Source organism: Saccoglossus kowalevskii, chromosome 5 (assembly GCF_978046115.1).
Source record: "Saccoglossus kowalevskii chromosome 5, keSacKowa6.1, whole genome shotgun sequence".
NCBI classification, from domain to species: domain Eukaryota; kingdom Metazoa; phylum Hemichordata; class Enteropneusta; family Harrimaniidae; genus Saccoglossus; species Saccoglossus kowalevskii.
In genome coordinates, this window is record NC_140645.1 from 40,713,589 (window position 1) to 40,738,394 (window position 24,806).

General features: G+C 38.7%; 1 protein-coding gene across 1 annotated transcript; it reads right to left on the reverse strand.

Moving 5' to 3' along the window:
- Window positions 1–12,286: 12,286 nt before the first annotated feature.
- On the reverse strand, window positions 12,287–22,832 carry LOC100313696 (Ovo-like transcription factor). Its single transcript, NM_001168151.1, has 4 exons — window positions 22,539–22,832; window positions 19,708–19,913; window positions 13,680–13,983; window positions 12,287–13,100 (listed from the first exon to the last, which is right to left on the reverse strand). The coding sequence occupies exons 1-4, from the start codon at window positions 22,618–22,620 to the stop codon at window positions 12,808–12,810; spliced, it is 885 nt and encodes a 294-aa protein (NP_001161623.1). The 5' UTR covers window positions 22,621–22,832; the 3' UTR covers window positions 12,287–12,807.
- Between the last annotated feature and the right edge of the window lie 1,974 nt (window positions 22,833–24,806).

Below are 24,806 nucleotides of genomic sequence, written 5' to 3' on the forward strand. Positions count from 1 at the left end.
CTCAGCACTGCACTGAGCCGCCAATCCCTCTGCACTGCACTAAGCCGCTAATTTCTCTGCACTACACTAAGGCACCAATATATCTGCACTGCACTAAGCCGCCAATCACTCTGAACTACACTAAGCCGCTAATCACTCTTTACTGCACTGAGCCGTCTATCCCTCATCACTGCACTAAGCCGTCAATCACTCTGCACTGCACTAAGCCCCCAATCCCTTTGCACTACACTAAGCCGCCAATCCCTTTGCACTACACTAAGCCCCAATCGCTCTTCACTACACTAAGCCGTTAACCCCTCTTCACTGCACTGAGCCGTCTATCACTCAGCACTGCACTAAGCCGCCAATCTCTCTGCACTATACTAAGCCACCAATACCTCTGCACTGCACTGAGCAGCCAATCCCTCTTCACTGCACTAAGCCGCCATTCACTCTGCATTGCTCTAAGTTGCCAATCTCTCCGCATTGAACTAAGCCGCCAACCCCTCTACATTGCACTAAGCTAACCACCCCTCTGCGTTACACTAAGCCGTCAATCCTTCTACAATACGCTAAACCGCCAATTCCTCTGTGTTGGACTAACCACCAACTCCTGTACACTGCACTTAAGCGCCAATCTATGATTGCAACAAGCAGAATAGAAAGCAAACACTATTTCATTAGCCGACAGTAGTACATGGCTGCCATGCAGTGTGTCTCTCCCCTCCTGATCACGAGGAAAGATACCAAAATCTGGTATTTACTCCTTAAAACATATAAACATCCTTGTGCTATTAACAGCGACTTAATAAAGTTGTAAGCACGACTAACTTCATTCACTGGTACACTTCTTTATAGCCCGCGGGGAGAAGACGACCATTCAACAACTACAGTCGTTTATCACCTCCATCATTCAGCCAATCCGTAACCTTTGCCACGACCGCTGGCCTTACAAGAATAATTCATTGCACACCCTTCGACTGTAAATAATTTATTTCATATAGACCAAGTTCTGCAATAAAACATAGGTCAGTTTCAGGAATCAATTTGGGAAAAATTGTAAAGTTTGATATACTTTGAACACCTGCTCTGATTTATTGGTATATTTAAACTGGTGTCTTGAAGGTATCTACGATTCATGCCATTTCTTGTGATTTGGTGTGTAAAAAATCAAGCAATGAAGATTATGGTAGGCGAACGACGGTCTGTAAGGTTCGCGTGTTGGAAACAAGGACAAGCATGCGAGCACCTTGTGGTCTGCTGTCGTGTGGCCGACGATTGGACACGTGACCACCTGTTAACGACATCCACACAAGAATAAACAGAGAAAACGTAAAGGAATTTGGTTTCGGAAAGCCGAATGGCAATAAATAGAGAATGGACATGAACCACGCCACGATAAGATAATTACATTTTCACTGGTGGATCTAGAAATTATTTGGTATAAGGGGAGCACGCTAATGCTATTGAATCTCCTCTTGGCGTGCTCTGGACTAGTCAATTGATTTGTCATTTTTTTGGCAGCCGAACGGGGTGGGGCCCAGGGGCGGATACAGGATTAACTTAGTCTGGCGATTTTAAAGTTTGGAAAAAAATCCTGTATCCGCCCCTGGGCCCCGGACCCCAAGACACCCCCCCCCCTAGATCCGCCACTGGTGGGGGCTGGCGCGTCTCTCCTAAATCCGCGCATGATGTCGGTATTCCATTGTGGGTCATGCGACCAATCGTTTAAAGGGGGAGAGTCATCACCTGCGCATGCGTTAGATGACCATAGCGTGTCATCGTTTACAAACAAGCGTCTACCCGTGAGCCTTTGCGTTTTTAGCGTGTGTTGTTATCGTCGCTTGGGACGACCCTCCCGCTCTAAATCATTTGTTACATGGTATAGCGTGTGTTTGAGTGTTTCACTATTGTAATAGCTTTTGTTAGTACATTGCAATTGTCACGTAGGCCGTATGTTACCTGATTGCGGCCCAGAACAACATGTCAATGGTAATTTGTGACTTGACATGACAAACTCAAGAACATACGACATTCGATAAGACACATTTCCTGTTAAAATATTGCGCAAGCTAACCAAGTGTATGAGTAATACAGCTCCCCTCCGTCGTATGTGCTATTGGGGGTTCGCTTGGAGGCGCAATGCAGATAAACTTATTCACTCGATGTATTCGGTGTCACGTGATGTGTACTGCATCACTAATGAAGAAATGAGAACATCCTTTTAATTATAAGCGGTTACTCCAGTCCCACGAGCTGGTATAAATCAGAAATTATTACTCGCCGGCGCTTAAGTTTGTCAACGTACACTTTTGGTCAGCGTCTTATAGACTTCACTATTCTTACGTTATCGTGGCATTTCGAATGTGTGTTTGGTTTGAAGCCTTGAATACACCCCATCTCGTGTACTTTTCCATACGTGGGCTACAGCAATCGAGGGCAAAGTGTTACCATGCATCTTGGCATAACGTTACAGACATATCTTATATGCAACTAGTTATTGTTTACAATGTACATTCATATTTATATTCTAACTGAATAACCAGACATTATTTTGATAATTTTTAAAAGTGATAATGTTAAATTAACGAACATTTTGTTTGTAAATCTCAATAGACATACAGTATACACACATGCCACAACAAATTCCATACTTTGTACACCTCAATTTAAGTTCCGTTGTTTATTGTTGTTGAATGGAAGTAAGCTCAACAAAATATGTCTGACTCTGTCAGTGCTTTTATGAGGTAAACAGAAAGTCATAATTTGATGAGTTCAGTCAGGATATCAGTTCTGATTGGATTAATAGTTTTTACTTCGTGCAGTACATATCAAATGATTGTTTCTGATTGGGCAACCAGTTTGCAACTTCCTGTGGGGCGCCTATAATCATGGTTTCTGGTTGGATGCACGATAATATATATGCAAATCAGGTATTAAGTTACGACTAATCACTTTGGTGCTCAGTGCAAAGTGTAAACGCAACAACTTCAAAACGATTTGGTTTACTCATTCTCACTGATACATACATAAGCGTGAATGTTTTGTTTGAATATGTGACAGGTTTTATCCGAAGTACAGGTGGTTGAAGACTTGAATACTCGTGTCAGAGACGTGTGAAGTCACGCGTGACTGTAGACGACAACGTCATTCTCCAGCCTTGAAATAACGCGCAATGTTACTTCGTCGTTATATCTTGTAATGTGATATGGTCACTGTTCCGCTTGCATTTATCGACTTCCCTGCTTACTATTCCGGTTTTAGTCCATCGACGGGGTTTTAAGATAAATAGTGGATGGGTAGGCATGTGGAACGATTTGTAGAACCAACGACCAAATAAATCCACCTGACAAGGTTTCACTCACGACATGATATATTGCGCAATCTTTACACAGACAACTCATTTATTTGGGTTCCTCTTCAAATGGCTTGAAATTGCTGAAATACGCGAATCTTTATCAATTATAGAACATGTATTATTCACCTTTCCCTATATGAGATGTTTTGGTTAACAAATTTAGTGATACTAAAGCGTTATTAGTGCTAAGGGGGTGATGACCTGCACTGAGTCCGATGTTTGAGTACGACGCGTGGACACAGTGGAGTGTTTGTCCTATTCCGTTGACGCGTGTTCTATCATCGAGCATAGTAACTGTCTCGCACCTAATTCTGCTGCGGGCCACTCCCCATTGTGTCCAGTCTTTGTTTCTGTGTGTATTTGTTAACGATTTTATGTTAACCTCCCCTACCTCTGCTATGGGTCGATTTATATACATTTTTCTAGAATGCCGACCCGAAACTTTCGTGCGTTACGTTACTTAGTGACATAAGCACCCATGGTCACACAGTGATACGAAACTTCAGGTAGATCGTTACGGCCTGAATGGAATAGGCATGTACTTAAGGGACAACGCATATTTAAATGTTTGTACACACGGTGATCTATGTTTGCTGGGATGCTTGTATTCATGGTTTTAATGGATGATGTCAATTTGATTATGTAATGGCCCCCAGAGTAGGCAATTGACCCTGTGTGTGCGATTACGTTTTCGAGAACTCAGACTCTGTTTACTTAGGGAACGATTATCACGTATTGTTAAAGCGCGGTGGTCGTCGCGCAGCGCCTGTTCGAATTTCATGTAAATAAACAATGTATTTTACACGCGTTGTATACGTGGCTATATCGAACAGTACGCGGCACGACGACTGCCGCTCTGTAACTATATGCAAGAATCGTTTCGTTGAAAAGATACACAAATGAACACCCACGCAAACACACAGTTAGAAAATCACATGTCTATTTTAACCAATGCCATGTTTTATCGGAAATATGAAACGTCAGAATGACAGCACAAACATTCGATTGTATTCTTTTTATGAAACAATGTACTATACAACTCGAATTGTTGGTACGTACAATTTATTTATTTTCGGCAGAATATAATATCACCAAACGAATAATAATTTGCGATTTTCACTTTCAAATAAGACAGTTTATTCCATATTGAAAAATGAGTTGCACTGATACATGTATACTTTGTAAAAAGTTTATAAAACACCATTGTTATAATTTGCCTATAGGGGGCGTTTTATAACTTACACTGAGTGAAATTCCACTGGGCCTTATTGTACATTTGTATACTTTAGAGATCTAATCTAACTTTAACTTTTTTGAGAATAATTTTATATGATACAATATCTTGATAATTATCGTGATTCGAATAATGGCATGAATGAATAAGATGAAATCGGCCGAGAAAGAAAAGAACCTTCTGTCCTTCTTATTTTTCAGATTTGAGTCAGGCTTATCGAGGAAGTCTTACGCGAAAATGTCATGGTTAGTTGGAATTATGTGATTCCTGCAATTTCTAAATTGCTTTCAAAACGGGGAAGCTATGACTGGAATGTTAAGTGTACATTGTCACTGTTGAGTTGAAACGCCTGCAAATGCCGCCAGGGGGTGAAATGTCGTAATGTTTACGACATGTGTCGTGCAATACGCCTATACCCGCTCTAAAGGGGGAAACAAACTGGAAACCAAATGACCGTAGCGGATGCAATGCACATTGTGTCTACTCATTTATGATGTGTATACATATATACAAATTGTTTCATCGCTTTATTCGGGTCCATGAAACAGTGGTACTAAAGTGGACAGGTGCAAACAGAAAACAGTAATGCTTTCTGTAAATTAGGCGGTCGTTACCAAACCTACTTTTGTTTATGGTTTATCGATAGTGAAATCACTACCCATAAACAAGTAATCACGTGACAGGGGTAAATGTGGCCCAAATACAATAAAGCATACGGTATAGCTGAATATTATTTCATTAAAGCGCCCCTGTCGACGCTTTGCTTCGTGTTCGATTTGGAGCGTGTACAATGGGTGTAAAATGTATTGTTTGTTTACACTAGACGCGGTGAACGGGACGCGGAACGGGACGCGGAACGGAACGCGGAACGGAACGCGGAACGGAGGTGTGCTGCTTAATGACCGTAGCGTTTTAAAATATGAAATATAGTGCAGGAATTTCTGTAGTTTATGTTTATCTGTGCAATAACCTTACAGATATGATGTCCACCATAATCACTATTGACGAATCAGCGTAGCGTGGACATTTAAATCGACTTGTTTTCAGTAAACATGGATGAAAGTATCGCCATTGCACTTAAAAAGTATCCATCTCTGCGAACGAATCGAATCAACCTTTAAAAGGTCAGGTTTACCTAAATTAACACACCCACTCATGAATAATCAATGACATCATCTTTAGCGGTCAGGTTAGTTTTTGCGATCACGCTAAAAAGAATAAAAGAACAATTATTTTCTTTTCTTTTGTAAAACAAACAAGAAGCCCCGACTTTACCAGTCTATCCCACATTAAACAAAAACCTGCGATAAAATTTGCGTCTTGTTTGTATTTATAAAAAATTATATTAAAGAGTGATGTATATGCTCGAAATCAAAGATAGTTTAGTTTACGTGTTTCGTGTAAACCTCAGACAACGAATGAGCTATATATAACTTAATGAGCGTCGTTTAAGTTCCAGCACAAACTTCTCTTGAATTGGTTTGCTTGAATTAAATTGAAAACTACATATTTCCATTGTCCTAAAATATTTTGCTTGTGTATTCTTACATAATGGCATTCGACAAATGTTGTATTTCGAATTCACACAGTAATATAAATAGATGGAATCAGAATTAGAAAACAATACATATATTACAAGCATTTAGTGAAACAATTATGTTTAAAACTCTTTTAAGCAAGTCAGAATAAATTTAGAAATATATTTTGGAGAAGTATTTGAAATTGTCATAAGACTAATTACAAAAAACACAAAGTGGTGTAAGTAAGGCCAACTTAGGAAACGCTTTACACTAGGAAATGCAAATTTCCACCTGCTAAAATTGCCTCATACTTGTTCAGTCTAACAGTTCATTTCTTAGTATGTAATAATGTGTTATTTTGCACTTATTAAATAAATATTATTAACAATTATTAAAAGAAAAATGGTCGGGCCAATGCATAAGGTAATACCTCACAAAATATTATAAGGTTATTACGAGGATACCTCAAAGTATGCACGAAGACAGTACAGCGGCAGTATCGACCGACGCGCAGTGGAGGTCGATGCGACAGCGTACTGTCTGAGTGCATACTTTGAGGTGTCTTCGTAATAACCTTATTATTATACATCTTTTCCTTCCAATGATACATCATGGGAATGCCGAAATCTAAAAAGTTTAGAACAGAATCAGCGAACTTCTTTGTATGGAGTTCGGTCAAACCCTGGTGGCAGCCATGTTTGTTTTTATTATTAGAGGACGCCTACGTGCGTTATCATTCCATATATGGAATTCGCATTTCCTAATATGGTAGGATGAAAATTCCCCGTAAAATACCGCAAAATTACGGCATGCTGTAACCTATGGCATTACGGTGACAGTTGTATAATAATAATCATTAACACACATTTTCATTTTCTCTTATTTTCAGAATAATGTAATTCAATCAAAGTAATACATAGTATACTGAATGCGATCAATAAACAAACCACATTAGTAAATTAAAATTGTCTCATTATAGATGGTATGAACACACTAGGCTGGTACTTGATAATAATTATATAAACAAATAGGATATAGTTGTTGTTGTTTTTTTTTTTTTTTTGTTTTTTAAATATTTTTGTGCCAGGCGACAGTTCTGGACATTGAATGTCACCGTTGTCTCTCTTGACTTTTTTTTTTGTATTTGCAAATTGCAAGTGCTAGTGCTGACACATAGTGCATTTTGCCACAGAAGTCATATTCATGTTTGGGACTACATGACAGGGCTGTGTGGCCATCTCTCTGTCAAATGGCAATTTTAATGCGCTATCCTGGCGTCAAGCAGGCTCGGTCGAACACAAGCAACTGCGGACCTTAACAAAGGTTCCCCCAAAGTCGCATTCGTTAGTGAATGAATCTCGGCCAGTGGAATTGGCCTTCCCATTGAGTCTGTGGCACACTCACCCAGGGTAGGGGTTGACCCTTTGATGTTCAGCCTAAGGTAGGATTTGAACAAGGGTCTACCGATCATGAGTCTGGAGCGACAACCACTATGTTATCAGTGACCGGTTTTTCTTTCTTTTTTGTTGTTTAAAGTGAAAATTGTGATATGAATTCGATATTTAACACCCCTGATCCTTCTCCACCCCAAACACAACATATCATAACATCGCCGATGATACTCAGTCATATTCATATATGGACCATTTTAATGACTTATATTGGCACGGAATTTTTTAACAACTTTAACAACAAATTTCACATAAGGAATTTATATTAAAATATCACATACAAGTGAAAGAAGTAAATGTAAATTAACGTTAATGATACGAATTCGTACATGATTAGGGAACAGCATATGAACAAACATCATGGAATCTTTGTATTCACATTTACTGAGAAAATCGAAAGTGACAAGCCAACACTTTTATTGTTATCAGTGTTTATCAATTTTAGTCGAATCACTCTGGTTTGTCGCAAAATATATTAGTGGCTTATGTAGGGTGTCTGCTCACACACAGACATTAACATGTATATATTTAAAGACCCAATACTGTTATGACCAGTCCAAATATAACCCAATTGTCGTCACCAAGCACAAAGCTGTCTTTAAATATTGTAGAGAGAAGATGATAATCTACACCTACTAGAATCTAGCGAGAACGTGTCATTGCTCACTGTATCGAATTCCTAAACGCCGACTCGAGAAACAAAATAAGTAGCACGTATACTGCATTTTCAAAATCGTGACGGATATGACGTGTATATCACGGCACGTGATCAGCTGATCCAATCGCTAGCAGTTCCTGGCCTGCAGAGCAATCACACCACGATCAGAATTTGTACCCATGCGCGGTTCTTTTTTTTGTTGAAAAAAAGTCTTTTCTGACTAATTGGTTAACAGTTTGTTGTCAACTTTAGTATATATGAAGTCGCGGATGGTTTATGTATATCAACGAAACACGATAGTTTCAACAACAATAATATCAAATACAAATACCAGCATATTTACCTTTGCGTAACTACATCGCAAAAATAGGCAAAGTGTTAGAAGGGTCAAAGGTCTATGACTCCGGCTACCCGTTTTGCGACCTATACCTGCCTTAGGGCTGTTAATGTTAAAAGTTACAATTACAGCAGTCCCTAAATTATTATAAATGGTAGCCTAATAGACAGCCGGAAATACCAGTATTATCTACTTTAAACACACTATTTAAATCTTGTTAAGTACGGGTTAAGTTCCTAAAACATTTAACTGGAGAGAATGGGTTAACATCTATTGAAAGATATAATATAACCCGACGGACAAAAAATCAAAAACAAAAAACAAACAAAAACAAAACAAAACAAAAACACCAAAACAAAAACGAAAAATACCATGGTATTTTTTAAATTTCAATTTCACGGATTTACAACTTCTTCTTTATTTCGATAATTTAAGATTTACGACGTGGTGACAGCTCACGTCGAAAAGGAATTGAAAATGAATCACTAGATAATTCGAGCGAATTATTACACACTCGCGTTCCCGTTTTTATGGAGAAAGAGGGGAGGCAGTCCGTGAAATCAAAAAATAAGTTAGGCTTAATATTAACATATTTTCTAATGTTACTTAGAAAAAAATACGAATGTTTGAGTAATTGTCCTTGGAAAGTCTGGGTTATGTTATAAAATGGTGTAATTATGAGTATTTTAGTTACTTTGTTGTTAGTATTTAAATTTTATTGAAGTTTTAGTCATTCAAAAACAAACAATAAGATAACACCACATCTAGACTTTCAATAAAGTGATTTTTACTTGATTTTTCTCCCAGGATTAAAAAATATATGATTTTTTTACAAATTAAAATATTAAAAATTATGAACAAACGTGGGTAATCATTTCCCCATAGAGTGTCACCACCGGAGTATTTTTGCATATTCTATGCGACTGAATTTCGCTTATTATTATGCATTTGTCCCGACATGCCGTCGATGTGCGGTGGACGTAACCTGTACAACAGTTGAGAGCGTCGCTAAGTGACAAGACAACCATTTTAATTGCATTTGGCATACAGCACCTCAGACTTATCCGATTGATTTACTTACATACTTGTTGAATCGCATTACACGGCAGGCAGCAAGCAATAGACGTGTTTAACATCCAATTACAAATACCGTTGTTTGCTAAACATTCTTTACTGAGGAGCGCATTTGCCATAGAAAGCCTGGGGTAGAGCTAATGTGCGTGTTATTGGACTTTATGAAGCACACTATGCTTGGCATAAGACCAAATTGACACCAGTCTATCCAGTCAGTATTCAGTGTAATCATTGTAGCGATAACGCTGTAGTTTGTGAAAAACAAATTTGTCTACAACCAAAATACATTTATCGGTTTTCTAGACGGTGATCGTCGGGGGAAAGAGGGATGCCAAGAGGGGGCTACCTTACGGTAGAAATGGTCAACTCATTTTGATATATAGAGGGGGTATCTAGGTCAAAAGTTCAGATTCTATTTAGAAAGAAAGAAGCCTGCAAGAAAAGAAAATCCACTGTGCCAATAAGAAATTGAAGTGATTCGTGTGTACACAATGTCTGTTTCACAATAATGCATTGTTTAGTATGTTTGTTATAATTCACATTCAGTCAAAGGTCTTAAAAATAGCACTAGTAATATTTGCTATTTGATGTTACATGTTGCTGAGCAAGGGAACAATTTCGTGTTCGTCTCTTTAAACAATTAATAATATTCAAACACCATATGATTTCATTGTCTTTAAGTTTAACAATAGGCACACATGTGTGATTTGGTTTTGTTTCATTAAATAATTACTATTATATAAGCTGCACAAATATTTTCGTTTACGATAAATCATAATATGATGGGTTCATTAATATACAAATGTTGAACGTGAGCTAGGAGGGTCCTCACAAATGATATCTAACGCTATAAAGATGAATATTTCATTGTCATAATAAATAAATCTTTAAACTGAAACTGTGAAACACAATCGTATATGGCAATCCCATAAGACACACTTGTAGAGCAGAATGCATGCATGCACACAAATATAGAAATGGAAGAATTCGATACTAGTGGCAGACTTTTATAGTGGACGTTCGTTTCACCTGCACGATCTTAAGGACCTATTATTTCAGCAGGCACACCTAGCAGATTGAGCTTGACGAAAAACTACTTTTATAAACACCACCCGGCACCATCCCCGGGGCGCCAGACGATGTCAAAGTTCACCTCAAAACACTGAACTGAGCCACTGTCTTTCAACACATACGCTATTCATAATATTCAGATATGCTGTCAAAATACTCAACCTAACCACAACGACAATGTTCTATAATTCTCTGATGTCTCACAGATAGCGCAATTCAGGAGCGCAGGACTTGCGGCAAGCTCGACTAAAAACCAAGCGAAACAATTGAGTTTACTTCTACGTATGGTGTCCCATAAACAAGCTATTGACATAACACCCAGTTGAAGGGCTCTGGGTGGGGATATACATTGGAAATTAAATATCCACGTCTGTATCTATATTCCCTATTTTACAGTCGAAAATTTAATTTAACAATTTTCATCTGTTAGTGTATTTGTCTATAATTTCTTTGTTAATTTTGAACGAAATTGGCGTAATTACATGTTGTCTACCGGTCTTCATCAGACATTAAAATAATACTTGTTCATTGAGGGTTGCCTTTTATACTATTTGACATTGGCCACCAGGGTCAAAACCACAGTAAAAAATGCGATTAACGAATACTATGGCCAGCGGAATTAGTGTTATGTAAGAATCACAATCTTTCTAAGTCTACATGAGTTAAATTAGGAATATTTAACACTTGGGCATATCAAAGAAATACGGGTTAACCTGACCAGAGTGCGCGTCACTTTGAAATGAGCGAGTCGCGGCATCTATTAGGATGCCCCCCCCCCATAAATTCAAGCTACTGAATCTAAACTAGAAAAAAAATATTGTACAAAAGAAAAATTGTCAGCGCATTGACTGGAAATAAAAGAGCGAATGGTAGCACATCGCAAATCATGTGTAAGCTTGCATTTTGTTTTGGTTTCGCTTTTTTTTTATTTAAACCGCTTCTTTAATCACCTGTTACTGGGAAAGTGCTGGAATGCTAGCGTTTAAAGCGGGATGGGGGGGGGGGGGTCGTCACCTGCGCATGCCCGGGAATTGAGACCCAAGCGACAATAACAACACACGCTAAAAACGCAAAGGCTCGTTAATAAGCGCATGCTTGTCTGAAAACAAAGACACGCCATTGCCGTTTGACGCATGCGCAGGTGACAATTCCCCGCATTAGCTACATCTTATACAGTTGCACATACTTGTGTATGACGTGTTCATTTTAATATGAACACGGAATTGGTGGCGTGTGAAAAGTAAGTTTTAACTGAGAATCAAAGTAACAGGCGATTTTCCGTTCACTGTGAGACCTCACGCAATGCCTGCAAGGGGCGGAGTGAACGTCTGCTGCAAAAATAGAATGATATGATTTTTGAATAGCCTTGAGTTCAGTGCCGAAATTTCGAGGTTTGGGGAGCATATCGATGGAAAACACTCTCTTCTGCAAAATTTATATTTTTTTTTAAAGCATAATTTTGACCTTGGAAATATCCAAGAAAACACTTGCTTGTGTCGTTTTTTGTTTTACATTCGATTTCACGCATTACGCGAGATCTCACAGTGGACAGAAATAGTTAATTATCACAATCACATACTCAGCAATTCACAGGAAACATCGTGTTACATTTTCCAGAGACTTCACGTATACGATTTATTGTAACCTAAAACAACATGTTTATATTCCTTTAAATGGCAGTACATAGACAAGGAGGCAAGACTTCTGGTTAACTAATATCACTTGAATATTATACCCACAATGCCCGTTCTATTTCCGTAATTTCTGGTTTATATACATATACAAAACAAATGGAATGTTGGGAAACGTTCCCCTGCAACAAATGCTAGGTTTACTTTTGAAACGGTAAACCACAGCGAGGAATCACAAATACCTATAATATTCATCATAACTCTTATAAAATGATAATTGTGATGCACAAAATAACTGAACAGACATTAAATGATATGTAAATTATCCATGGTTGGCATGGAAATGTGTTCGATATTTCAAATTGTACGCCTGAAGAAGTAGACCACGGCGAGTTGGATATATGAAGAAATGTTCACATTTTTGTAAAATATACATCTTCATATAGTGCAACTATAACCACATTTTGGCGTAGCGTACACTTGTCTGTCAGTTTTCATGACATTCGATCCTGGGGTTGTTGAACAATTTTCTCGCTCGTGGTGGAGTACACTTTCTTCTGGATCTTCTTCATTTCTGTACTAAACGGATGAGTGTCCCGCACGTGCGTGTAGTGATCTTCTGTTCGCCGTGATGTGTGACCGCATTCCTCACACACGTGGAGTTTCTCCCTCCGCTCTTTAAATGCATACTCGAGATTCACCGAATGAACTTTCTTCAGGTGGGATTCGAGAGAGCATCTTTGAGTAAAGGCCTTATCACATTCACTGCACTTATACGGACGAACACCTGCAAACAAAAAAGGTTATTAAAAAATCAACATTTTTATAAAAAAAAAAAAAAAACCTTCCTGTGTAATCTAATCTGGCCAGGGTAGTTAAAACTAATATCAGCTCGGTTGTCTTTAAACAACTTGAATACATATATCGATATTTTTTACTACAGGATTTTTATGTAGAAAAATGAAATCTGCCCCTAACGTGAAATTTACACCTATGTACTACCTCACAACATTCGTGGATAATATTTTTAATAAATTAGTGGTCAGATAATGGTATATATTAACACATTCCTTTTAACAAAGGGGTTACTAGACCCCAAACACATTATCTAGTCATATGGTTAAATAGTAGACCATGGACATGAATTCTTCTAAACTATAATATACGACCACGTGACATGGATGACTACTTTTAGGGTATGAACCGACGGCTATATTTGACCTTCATAGAATACACCGTTTGAATGCCAAAAAAAAGGTATCTATGCTTTCTTTACATACAATTACTACACACGTGTTTGAAAACTACTAAGTAAGTTATCAATCGCAACTGAAAAAACATGGTGGAAAAATATGTTTTTCATCACCTGTATGAGTTCTGATGTGACGCTTTAGATCAAAGTTGTCGTTGAATCCCTTTCCACAGTACGTGCAGTGATGGCGTTTGTCTTTACTATGACACTTCAGGTGCCGCATTAAGATTCGTTGCACATAGAATTTCTTGTTGCACTGTGGACAGGAATGGCGTCTTTTAGATTCGTCAACACCATCCGAGCATATTGAATCATCCCCGAATGAAGAACCAGAGTGGCTTGACCCAGAATCACAGTCACGTGATTCACCGTCGCTTTCTTTGGATACATCTTCGGAGAGTACTTCGTTCACTACGTTCTAGAAGGGAATACAAACAAAATTAAAGATACATCGTGCGATAGGACAGTTTTGGCTTCCATTTCCGGATCCGACCGTTTACTCATTATTAGTATATAGAGTCTGCTTCTCCAAACACGCGATATAAATGTGGAAGATAAATTGCAGTTAGTACCAACAGCACATACACTTCTGCAAAGTCCATATGTCTCACACTCCTGCAAAGTCACATATGTCTCACAATGGTCAGAAAAGAGGCCTGACACAACTAAAATCGAATTAAGATATACAGCTAAACTAATATCATGATCTTCTGCACTGAACCATTATACGGATTTTAGAGAGAAAAGCTTTGCTGCTCACCAAATTATGTCGCGAGAAAATGTTCGTTATGAATACATTCATGTCGCCATTTTAAAACATTTGCTATGGTTAGTTTCTATGGTTAAGAAGCATTACTTATTTCGCAATTTTATATTTTGTTGTCTTGACTGAGTTTTAAAATCTACGATTTTAAAATAAGTTAAAATTAAATTTGCGTTATTAGTTCGTTCTATAGAAACTGGCCGTAAGAGAAAAGTTCGATAATATTTAGTAATTTTTTTCTAAATATATTTGTCCACCAAACAATACAAAGTTGATCACTACATACTACATACATATATTCTACTGTTTACTGCAATTTCTACCCCACCCCCCACCCCACAATACGAGTAGGCTTCGACCATTAAGTAATAATCATGCAAGTATGGAACACCACATCGTCTGCAACTGAGCCGTGACATCACGAGGCATACTATTTGAATACAGTTATAGAAGCGGATCGTGAAGAATTCGGGATGTTGTCAAGTTATTCACAACGGGCTTGAAATGTGACAACGGCGGAATAGTTCAGATTCCTGTATAACAACCGTTATTATAATGCCGCCTACTTTTGTGCCAAAAAGCGTAGGTGTATCTTTCTTTCCAGTTCAGTTATTTTAGTTGCACTGTTATCTGGACTGATACATTTAAGGCAATTTGTTTTTAACACAGATGCGCACTGTTTTTTTTATTGGTATTCTAAAATTGTTAAATTTATGGTGCCTTTATTTGTTTTTTTTATGATATTTTCATTAATTTTTAGAATTGTGAATGAAAAAACGTAAAATCCGTTACGCGCAATGACACCATAATGACCAAAAACATAATTTTCTTCTAAACCTAGTGTATAGAAAACGATAATTACTGCTACCATCTAGCACTTTCTATACCTTTGAACCATACACTACCAGTTGCTACGTTTTATCAGCGAGCCAGCACGCCGCCACAATTAGTTACACCGCAGATCGAATGAAACCAAAGTTTCCCTAATGGACGCAGGGTGATAAATAAGATTGTCTTGACAGAAAGGTGTGCCATAGAAATTAGGTTCCCAAATATTCCTGGTATTTTAAAAAGGAAATATATCATGATACTAGTGCCTTTTCTTCACAACTGCGTGGTCGTCGATTATTCGCCGTACTAAGCATATACGATAACCACACGACGACCATCAAGTCCCCTTTGCATTTTATCAGATACGTTCAGTTACTACAATTAATTAATAAACTTTACTTTAAACTTTACCGCTTATATCTCAATAATTGGTGCAATTTAAAAGTACACGAGTCAACCTGGTCTATGTTTATTGTTAAATAAATATTAGAAAAACAATTTTGAACATCGTTTTTTTTTTCTTGTTAGAAAGGGTGGCGAAAATAAGTAGATATACAAATATACTAGGTAGATCTCCATGGTGTGCTGATGGCGAACCGCATCGCTTCTTCTTCTTTCTGCTCTTAAATCCTGCATATAAATCACCATGTTTGAACATAACTTATGAAAAACCAACTACGACAAGGCTTAAAAGGGACACCAAGCAAGTATGTAAGGTCGCGACAAAACAACTGATCACGTGTCTATAATTATAAAATGGTTGTATACCACACTAAAAACGCCCTGGGCCATGAACGCATAAAGTTAGTCTCAGTGTTTGTCTATCTTTTTTTAACTAAACGTTTGCTTTGTAGAAAGGCACTTTCTGGTGAAGATTTCGATGTTCATCAACTATTGTAGGAGAATCTGCTAATGGCGTGGAGTGACGAGTAATACTTCAGTGTAGCGACCATGATAGATGCTATTTAAGCAACTACCCAAGGATCTGAACGATCTCATCTCAAGTAACACATCATCATTGTCGTGCTTCTAAAATGATGACCTTGTGTTCTTTGATTTATTAGCAATGAGAGGAAAAACGACAAAGATTGTGATGCTGGGGCTCAGACAATTATATGCAAAACAATCGGCCGAGAAAACAAGTAAAGAGTGAGTGGGGGGAAGTATTTTTCACCAATCGGTCCCCTCCGGCATAGCTTGTCCCAATTTTAACAAGTGTGGTGGGTCGACTGAATTGTCATACAGATCTTAAACTGGCTGTTTGGAGGTTAAAATCGCAATTCTACAAGTTAAAGGAAACGTATAACTATGATTCAGTATTCCAGAAACTGGGAGTCAGGCAAAGATCACGTGGCTTTCACGGCGAGTTTTTTGGAACGCGCGACACTAACCTTCAATCAATGTTAAAGTCGTCACCTGCGCATGCGGCAGATGGTCATAGCGTGTCGTTGTTTACAAACAAGTGTCTACCCATGAGCTTTGCGTTTTAAGTGCGCGTTGTTATTGTCGCTTAGAACTCAATTTCTGCGCGTGTGCGCGTGACGATCCCTCCGCTTTAACCTACAATAATGTTTATTAAATATATTGTTGTGCTATGTAAAGATAACGAATGCTAATGTCACTTCGACTTTTTTGTTAAAATTGAAAGCACAAACGTAACCGTGCAATTTACCATTGAACCTATATCTGTGTTAAAGGACGGTGGTCGACGCACCGCGTCCTATCCGACTTGCGACTAATAGTGACGTACACAAAGGGTGAAAAATACATGATATTTGAACACACGCGATATAGGTTCAATGGTAAAATGTAACAGGAATTTGATGCGCTATCTTGGCGTCCACTAACATGGTCGAGCACAAGCACCTACGATCCTTAAAAGGCGATAGTCGTCGCGCCACGCATCCGAGAGATATATGGGTCTCATATAAACAAAGATGGCGACTTTGACTGTTGTGCAGTTCAACAAGTACAAACAGAGACGTTACTAAGCGTTCATTTTTTTACGTGATTGGAAGGTATCGAAGGAGTCATCGGCGGTAATTAGTGCAAATTGCGCCCAGGTCAAACCTCATACTTGTGATTTTCATGAGAATACGCATTGGATTGTGGGAAAATCAATTTATCAACATAAATATCGCACATGCAAAGAGCGACGACCACCGCCCTTTAACCTAAGCTCCCCAAAGTCGCATCGACCAATGAATGGATATCTGGATTTTGCTTAACCATAGCCACTGTGGTATATTCACATAAGGTAGAGTAGCTTTGGCTGCCCTATTGAATCTGTGGCATAATCATCCGGGCTGCAGTGGTTTTAGATTTTCCCCGTCCAGTCTGGGGAAAGCTCTCAGGGTAACTTTGACCCCCCCCCCACCCCACATTGAGTTCTTGGCACACTCACCCATGCAACAATGGTAATGGCCTTTCTACTGAGTCTGGGGCACACTAATCCAAGATACAGTGGCATTGGTCTCCCAAGTAATTACTTGGCACACTCACCCAGGGTATTGTTACTTTTACCTCCCTATAGAGTCTGATGTGGCACACACAGTGGCTTTGGTGTCCCCAACGAGTCTGTGGCACCCTCACCCATACTACAATGGTTTTGATCTCCCCACTGAGTTATTTTAATTCGCAGACGTACGATGGTTTTAAACCTAAAATTCTGAAAACAAAAATCGCTTTGAGATATCTCGAGTAATTTAAAGGAGATCGATTAACATCTCTTATGCAGCTAAAGTCAAGTCGGTTTATTATAAAAGCGAAAGCATTCTCACAGGTTCGGCCAAACTCGCGAAGTCGTGTTTTCGTATAGAATCTTTTTATGTTTTTTTTTTTTTTTTTTTTTTTTTTTTTAAAAATCGGACAAGAATAAAACCAAAGCGTGATTTTAATACAGTGTGCCTGCATCACCTATAGTTGGCCTCCCATTTTTAACATCGACGCGATCCGTGCCATGGAAACAATTACATATCAACTTCACGCCCGTTTTGCTTCAACTCACTTTTTTACTAGCCGACGTGACTTAAAGATGATCACTGTCCGCTATAGCCGCTTTATCATTGTGAACAATGCGGGTAAATACGGGGAGTTGTACGCAATGAAAACGTGTCTTGGCAAATAACAAGTAACAGTAACCAGGCCATGCTCGCTATTCAACGGTAACAATGGTGTGGCGTCCACTATCCATATGAATGAAAGCAGTCACCGTTATTCTTTCCTATCCTATGTTTTTTTATAACGAGTTTGTCTGTTTTATCCGAGTCAGTTACGCCGAATTTCATTCTACCTTGCGAGTAAATAAATTGGGGATATAGACTGGTTTTCGTACTAGTACTGAATGACAAAGATCAAAACAATATTTGGCCTTAAGTCAATAAGTTAAAGATGCCTTTTCTTGGTGGTTGATCACCGTAGACACATTCAAAAATGCTGCTTTGGTTCTCAAGTACTCACAAAAAACAACCAGCGCGGAATTCATAACACATTATAGATTAACCGTGTTTGCGCCGTACTTTGGCTACACCACTTAAAACCAACCAAACGGTCATTAGGTGTGAATTCTACGAGTATTAAGCGTTATACGACTACTAATGCACCCAAATAACTCCTCCCCAAAACATCGATTAGATAGGCAAGTTCCAACACGTATTATGACAAGTACGAATGAGCAAAGTATTGCTTTAATTGTTTACTAGTACGTACCGTTAGGGTGGGAAATTATGGGACCAATCCAAGTAAATGGCTCGCAAATTACTCACATAAATTTTTATTATGCCATTGAGTGAAAGAAAGTCCTTGGTAGGGGTGAATGGGGTAGTCGAGTGTCAGATGTATTTTTACTGCGTCTCCGTTGTAACTAAGACGAGAAGCATGCTAAGTAGCCAAAAACGTAAACAAAATATACCGGCATGTATGAGACTGTTATTCTGTAGACAAGGCAATGTTATTCTGATGAGATACATTAAATAACAAACACTGTTGTGAAATATTGAAACTCCCATTTCGGCATCGCCTTTTTCTCACTTTGTAATTACCCTGTTTGTAGTAACAAGGGCAATGTCCGCGATACAAGGCCACATAAAGAAGATAACTGAGAAAATAACAAGATTCAGTTTGGAGTGGAGTTTCACCGTTCAACAATTAGGGCCAAACGCGTTTACATACAGTATAACATTAATTCAATCAATATATAAAGCACATAATTAAAATTAATTAATGAATTAGTATATCTAATTTTATTCATTTATTTATTTATTCATTCATTTTTTTCTAGTCAAGTTAGCGTCCTGCTTCTAAATAAAGGAAAACAGTCTACTGCGGGTACTGTGGGCGTATAATTCAGGTTGTCGAGTGCTGAAGGGCATGAATCTAGATATCAACAGGTTCCGCGCTTCCAAACACCAACAGCGCAGTGCACAATGACGTATGGATAGCTTCACAGTTAATAACGGGCGGCTCTTTACCTTTGAAAAGTCAGAAATCAAGAGCAGACCGAGATGAAAGAGATATGAAATACGACAATTGGCTTAAGAGACTACAAACCTCATATTTGGTACATTGAATGCCCAAGGCTTCTACGCTCTTTTCATCTTTATATGCGTTATGAGTCTCGGGAGATCCCTTACCGGCGCCGAGCTTACAGGGGTCTGGACAGTTTGTGTTTGGTGGTTCGCCATGCATATCAACAGAGTGATACATAAACTCATCTAAGCAGGTAGAAGATGGTCGTAACGGCCTGAAAACTTGCTCTAAAAAGAATCAAAGAAAAAAAAAAACGTACGTTAAAGTTGCTTTAAAGGTGTGTGATGATAATAGTAAAATGTGCAACCCTGGCTGAAAATTCGCAGTTTTCTAAACTCGTGAAAATACGTTCCCCCAAAAAGATTGAAATATTTGTATACCGTTGCGTAGAACTTCCTATTGTAACAATTGTTTATAGGATATTTTTGTGTTGCCACGGTTACTGCGCAGATAAATCTCACGTTTCAATTTAAGCAGATATGCTTAAAATATTTTTTTTTCAAAAAATTAAGATGTTTGATTGTAATAGTAAATTTTCCAAACTCGTGAAATTTGTGAATACATGTCTCTCTCCCAAACAGATTGAAACATCTGTATACGGTTACGTATGGGAATTATACAGGTAATTCCGCACCACTGCGCATTTTAGGATTTTTTTTTTAATTTGTAAAACAATCGATCGTAAGAAAGCCCATAAGACAATATATTCAATTTCCGTTATTCAGTAAGTTAGGCAACGTAACACAAACACGTACATTGCGTTATACCCTAAATTAAATTGAGAATACTAATTAGTCTAATGTTTCTCTCTGTTGATATTCAATCACCGTGGGTAAATGATTTTGTTTTTCTCCTGTCAGCTTTGCATGGTGCCTAACGACATTATGAAATACGACTTCGTAGTTGCGACGACGTTCAGACGATTGCATATGCATTCAGAGCACGGTACATCAATCAATGTGATATATTGCTCCATCAGTGAACATCATAGCTGGCGGAAGTGAAGCCGCTCATTTTATCTTTTCCAGTATTTGACAATTAAGACAACATGAGCGCTTGATCACGCTTGTAACAATCATCCTACGCTACCCCGCCGTTCCCACAATGCAGTACCTCGAGGGTGCACCGAGTAGCTACGCTGCACCAGCCAACAAACTTTCCGACATCCCATCTCTCCGCCGAGGGTTGATGGACATCACGTGACGCTCTCCGGAAGTAGCGTTCCTTAAGGCCTCCTAGTGGTAACGGTCCGTGAGCAACTGTTATGCCTAATACAATAAGTTGGGTAGCGGGGTCATGCCCACGGGGGTTATATACTCTGTGGACATTCTCCCACTTTGTATGAGCCCCTTCTAATGTAGATTTCAGTGGCCCCCACAAAGTCTGGAATGATTTACGAAGAGAGAGACATAAAAACCTTAAGTAGTACGCTACCACCACAAATGAAGCGTACACGAGTTGAATGAATGTACCTTGAACAATACACTTTCCTTATTTTGAAGGGAGCCACTGAAACCTGTGCAGTCTGCCGTACAGGCTGTTTGTTCATTTTCCACCAGTAAAACCCACATGATGGTGATCAGAAAAAAATACGTAAAGCAAATATTCCGAGCATAAACAGGTTATAATTCCGGGGAAACTTTGTTTTTGCTTTTTTACTTTTCAAGAAATTGAATTATATAAATGTCCGTGTCAGTGTCTTCGAATGCAGCAAATAAAGTTTGTTTTTATTGCAGCCCCAAACCACTTAATATCGTACTTTTTAGTACAAACTCCAATACAGATTACCCGCGATGACAGGTTGGTGACGTGGTTGATGACGTGGTTCAAGTTTATGGCGTGGTTGATGACGCGGGATTATCACATACAGTCCAACTGTCAGGGCGACTCGTACACTGTATGTCGACTGTGATCGCACATTTATATTATAAGCGCCGATGTAAAAAAAGATGAAACATATGACGATGGATTAACCCCTAGAACAACGTGTCATGCAATTGTAGATGCGACCACCCGCTGCAATTTCAATGTGCTAATTATTGGCGATGATGATGATAATGTTGATTGTGATAATAATGATGACGTTTTGATGGGGAGTAAACCGTAACTGGTCACACACAAAAATAACGGTATTGCCGTATACTATTTAATCACACCCCTGATTGGTCGGCTAAATACATAATTATTCCCCTATCAATTGAAATTATCTGAAAGAACAGTTGCATCTTTAAAAAGTAACCCGACACCCTGCGAAAAACGTCGATTTCTAAAAGCATTGTCTCCCTCTTAGAACGCTACCCAAGACCCCCTTGTCATCGCTAAGACGTCAGTTTTAACAAGTATCGACGGTATCATTTACACACAAAACGTGTGGAAACTCTTAGAAGAATACATCGCCTAGACCGTACAGGGAAAGGAGATTTGTGAACAGTTACATTTATTTGTAGCCAAGGTCATACTGAGTCAACACGCTGGTATAATTTTCAAATTCATTTCATATAGTTGTTCTGCTTACAGTGTTAACGTAAGAAAATATTGAACGAATATGAAATTAACAAGCACGAGTTAGTTTACTATTAATTGAACAGCCGGGAATAAACTGTCAGGGTGTTCCGATAAAGCTCCACATGATGACTTGTTGTCTATATATTTTTTCAGTTGCTTTTGTGTCCGTCGGCCTAAACATTCTATTTGCGAAGTATGTTAGAGTGAGAAAAACATGGCGCAGATATACGGGTAATATGTGTGTTCTAAACATCTAAAGTTCGGTGAATCCGCGGGTATTATCTGTGTAAATAAACAGATTAGTTAGGTAAACAAAAACGATAAAAACTAAATTGTTCACAACTCACCGTCTAGGACCGACATACGAGCGAATCTTAGTGAATGGGAGATTGCATTGTGATACTTCTTAATAAGGAAAGATTTCGGCATCTTTGGTTGTTCAGTTCTCCTGGTAAAAGCGAGAAATAAGAATGATGAAGACAGGAAACTTGATGCGCGCCACGGGAGTTCTACTCTTAGCGTGGTGTACTAGCCGACTGGTAGTTTGCAAGTAACGGCGCTTTACAACCAAGAGGGACTGTTATGCAGTGTGATAAGTCCGTTCTGGTAGAGTGCGTAATTTGCATGGAATGCCACTCAACAGGAATTCCATAAACTAACACAGTCAGCTGACGATAGACTGAAAGATGAAAACAGAATCGTGGTACTCTCGCGTGATAAGAACGCGCGCCCTGACTGGCTGATAGCAGTTGTCGTAAACGATTTGGACAAAACCGACCAATCATGAACGAGATTTTATAACGAAAGATTAACAGGTGGTTCGGACCTCTCGACGCGCTTCAACAGCGGAATGTAGATTCCCTTTGTAACAAGAGCTGCAATCGCACCTACATCGGCAAGTAGATGGAGACGTGCATAAATCCGAGCGTAACCTCAAAGTCCAGATACTTTCCACGGAATCTTAATTGTCGTAGCTACTGTGTAAATGCAAATGAACGAATGGGCGTTAATAAAAGGAGGAGATTTCTTACCATGAACAATTTGCGTACCAAGTCGAGTATTTAAGCGGAACGTGGAGTTTTCAAACCAAGGAGTATATTGTACGTGATAGATATACATACCAATCTCGTTAAATCAATCGTTGGATCAAATCACCGGCAAGTTCACGGCTTATTTGACTTTACGTGAAGCGATAAATGCATTTAGGATTGTACCACTTAGTCGACAGAGGTGGAGGGATAAAGTGATTGAAGCTCACATGGTACAAATGGTGCTGTTTAAAGAGAACTCGGAACAATCGTGACATTATGAACGAAACGAATTTACCCCTACGACGGAATTCCCCTTAAACTTACAACTTTTGTGTCTGGCACGAATGTACTTAACGCACTGTGGCACCGGAACAATTACCACCGAAACAAAACAAAAATTATATTTTCAATGTCCAGTGGCGAAAAGAAATAAATTTTGTTGAATGATAGTTTGTTTTCCTGATCTTTTTTATTTTTGTTGGTATTTATTCCAAATTTATGTTAATGAGTTTGTAAAGAGGCAAACGAAGGTTATTTAGGAATAACGGCCTTAGTTGCTCTAGTGACTCTACTATTTTCAGCATGTTGCAATATTACAAATGTACGTCTACGTCATGATGTGCAAAACATTTTTTAATGCTTTTTGGTAATTATAACTCGACTAGCGAGAAACGAGCATTAAGATGACGCACTTGGCCCGAAACATTAATTAAGATACCTGTATATTGAAGATGAGATTGTGTGCTCGACTAGATCTACAACGAAAAACAGATACTCGGTGGAGGTTTCAGGCACGGCACATCAAGACACGATATATGAAAACGAGGCCCACAGAGAGAGGCCAAGCGTCAGCTATATGGACACGGGGCCCATGGGAAGAAGCCTATCGTCTTCTGTGTGAAAGCGTGTCCCACACGGAGAAAGTGATCGTCTGCCTCCAGGATTGTAATTATTAAACAGTCGTCGAGCTACAAGCAAAACGTTTATTATTTCGTTTTAAAACCAAAATTGAAAGCTGTGCATTTATGTTTGTCATTTGTGTGTGTGAAATGTGTACACGTAGTTGTTAATATTTGAGGGCTACCTAGCGTTGTCTTAGCAATGCGTATTGTAGAGTACTGCTCCAGTGTTATATTGATAGTTGTACACTTTTTTAATACACACTGTATCAAACAATTATATTAATCGAGGTGTTGTGACCGTAAAGACCAGAAATATGGCGGCTTTGGCGGTATTTGTAAATATAGGAATCGTGTTCTCAATAACTGTCAATATCTGTTAATCTTTGAGTGGATCGATTGTTATATCCAATTGTATATGGCGTTACTGGACTTTTTCTTTCTCATCCCACAATTATTGTGTTGAATCAGCATTCAAACATTCCTGCAAAGTCATAAATTTAGTAAGTATACAGTGAGCGAGTCTGAATCTGTGGTTAAATATTCGACAGCAAGAGGGCGGCAGACAGTACCATGACAGTTGTGAAATTTATGAAAAGTCACATGTCCGTTGCAAGGGTAGTGAAAGCATTTTAACTAGAAACACAAGTTTCATTGCGATACACGCCAAATTTAGAGATCGATG

Bases quoted from the DNA above. Each gene is read 5' to 3' on its own strand.
- LOC100313696 (NM_001168151.1), bottom strand. From the start codon at position 22,620: ATGCCGAAATCTTTCCTTATTAAGAAGTATCACAATGCAATCTCCCAT. The intron at 19,914-22,538 runs GTGAGTTGTGAA...GATTCTTTTTAG, and splicing joins TCGTATGTCGGTCCTAGACG to AGCAAGTTTTCAGGCCGTTA. The intron at 13,984-19,707 runs GTTTGTAGTCTC...ATTCCCTTCTAG, and splicing joins TTCAATGTACCAAATATGAG to AACGTAGTGAACGAAGTACT.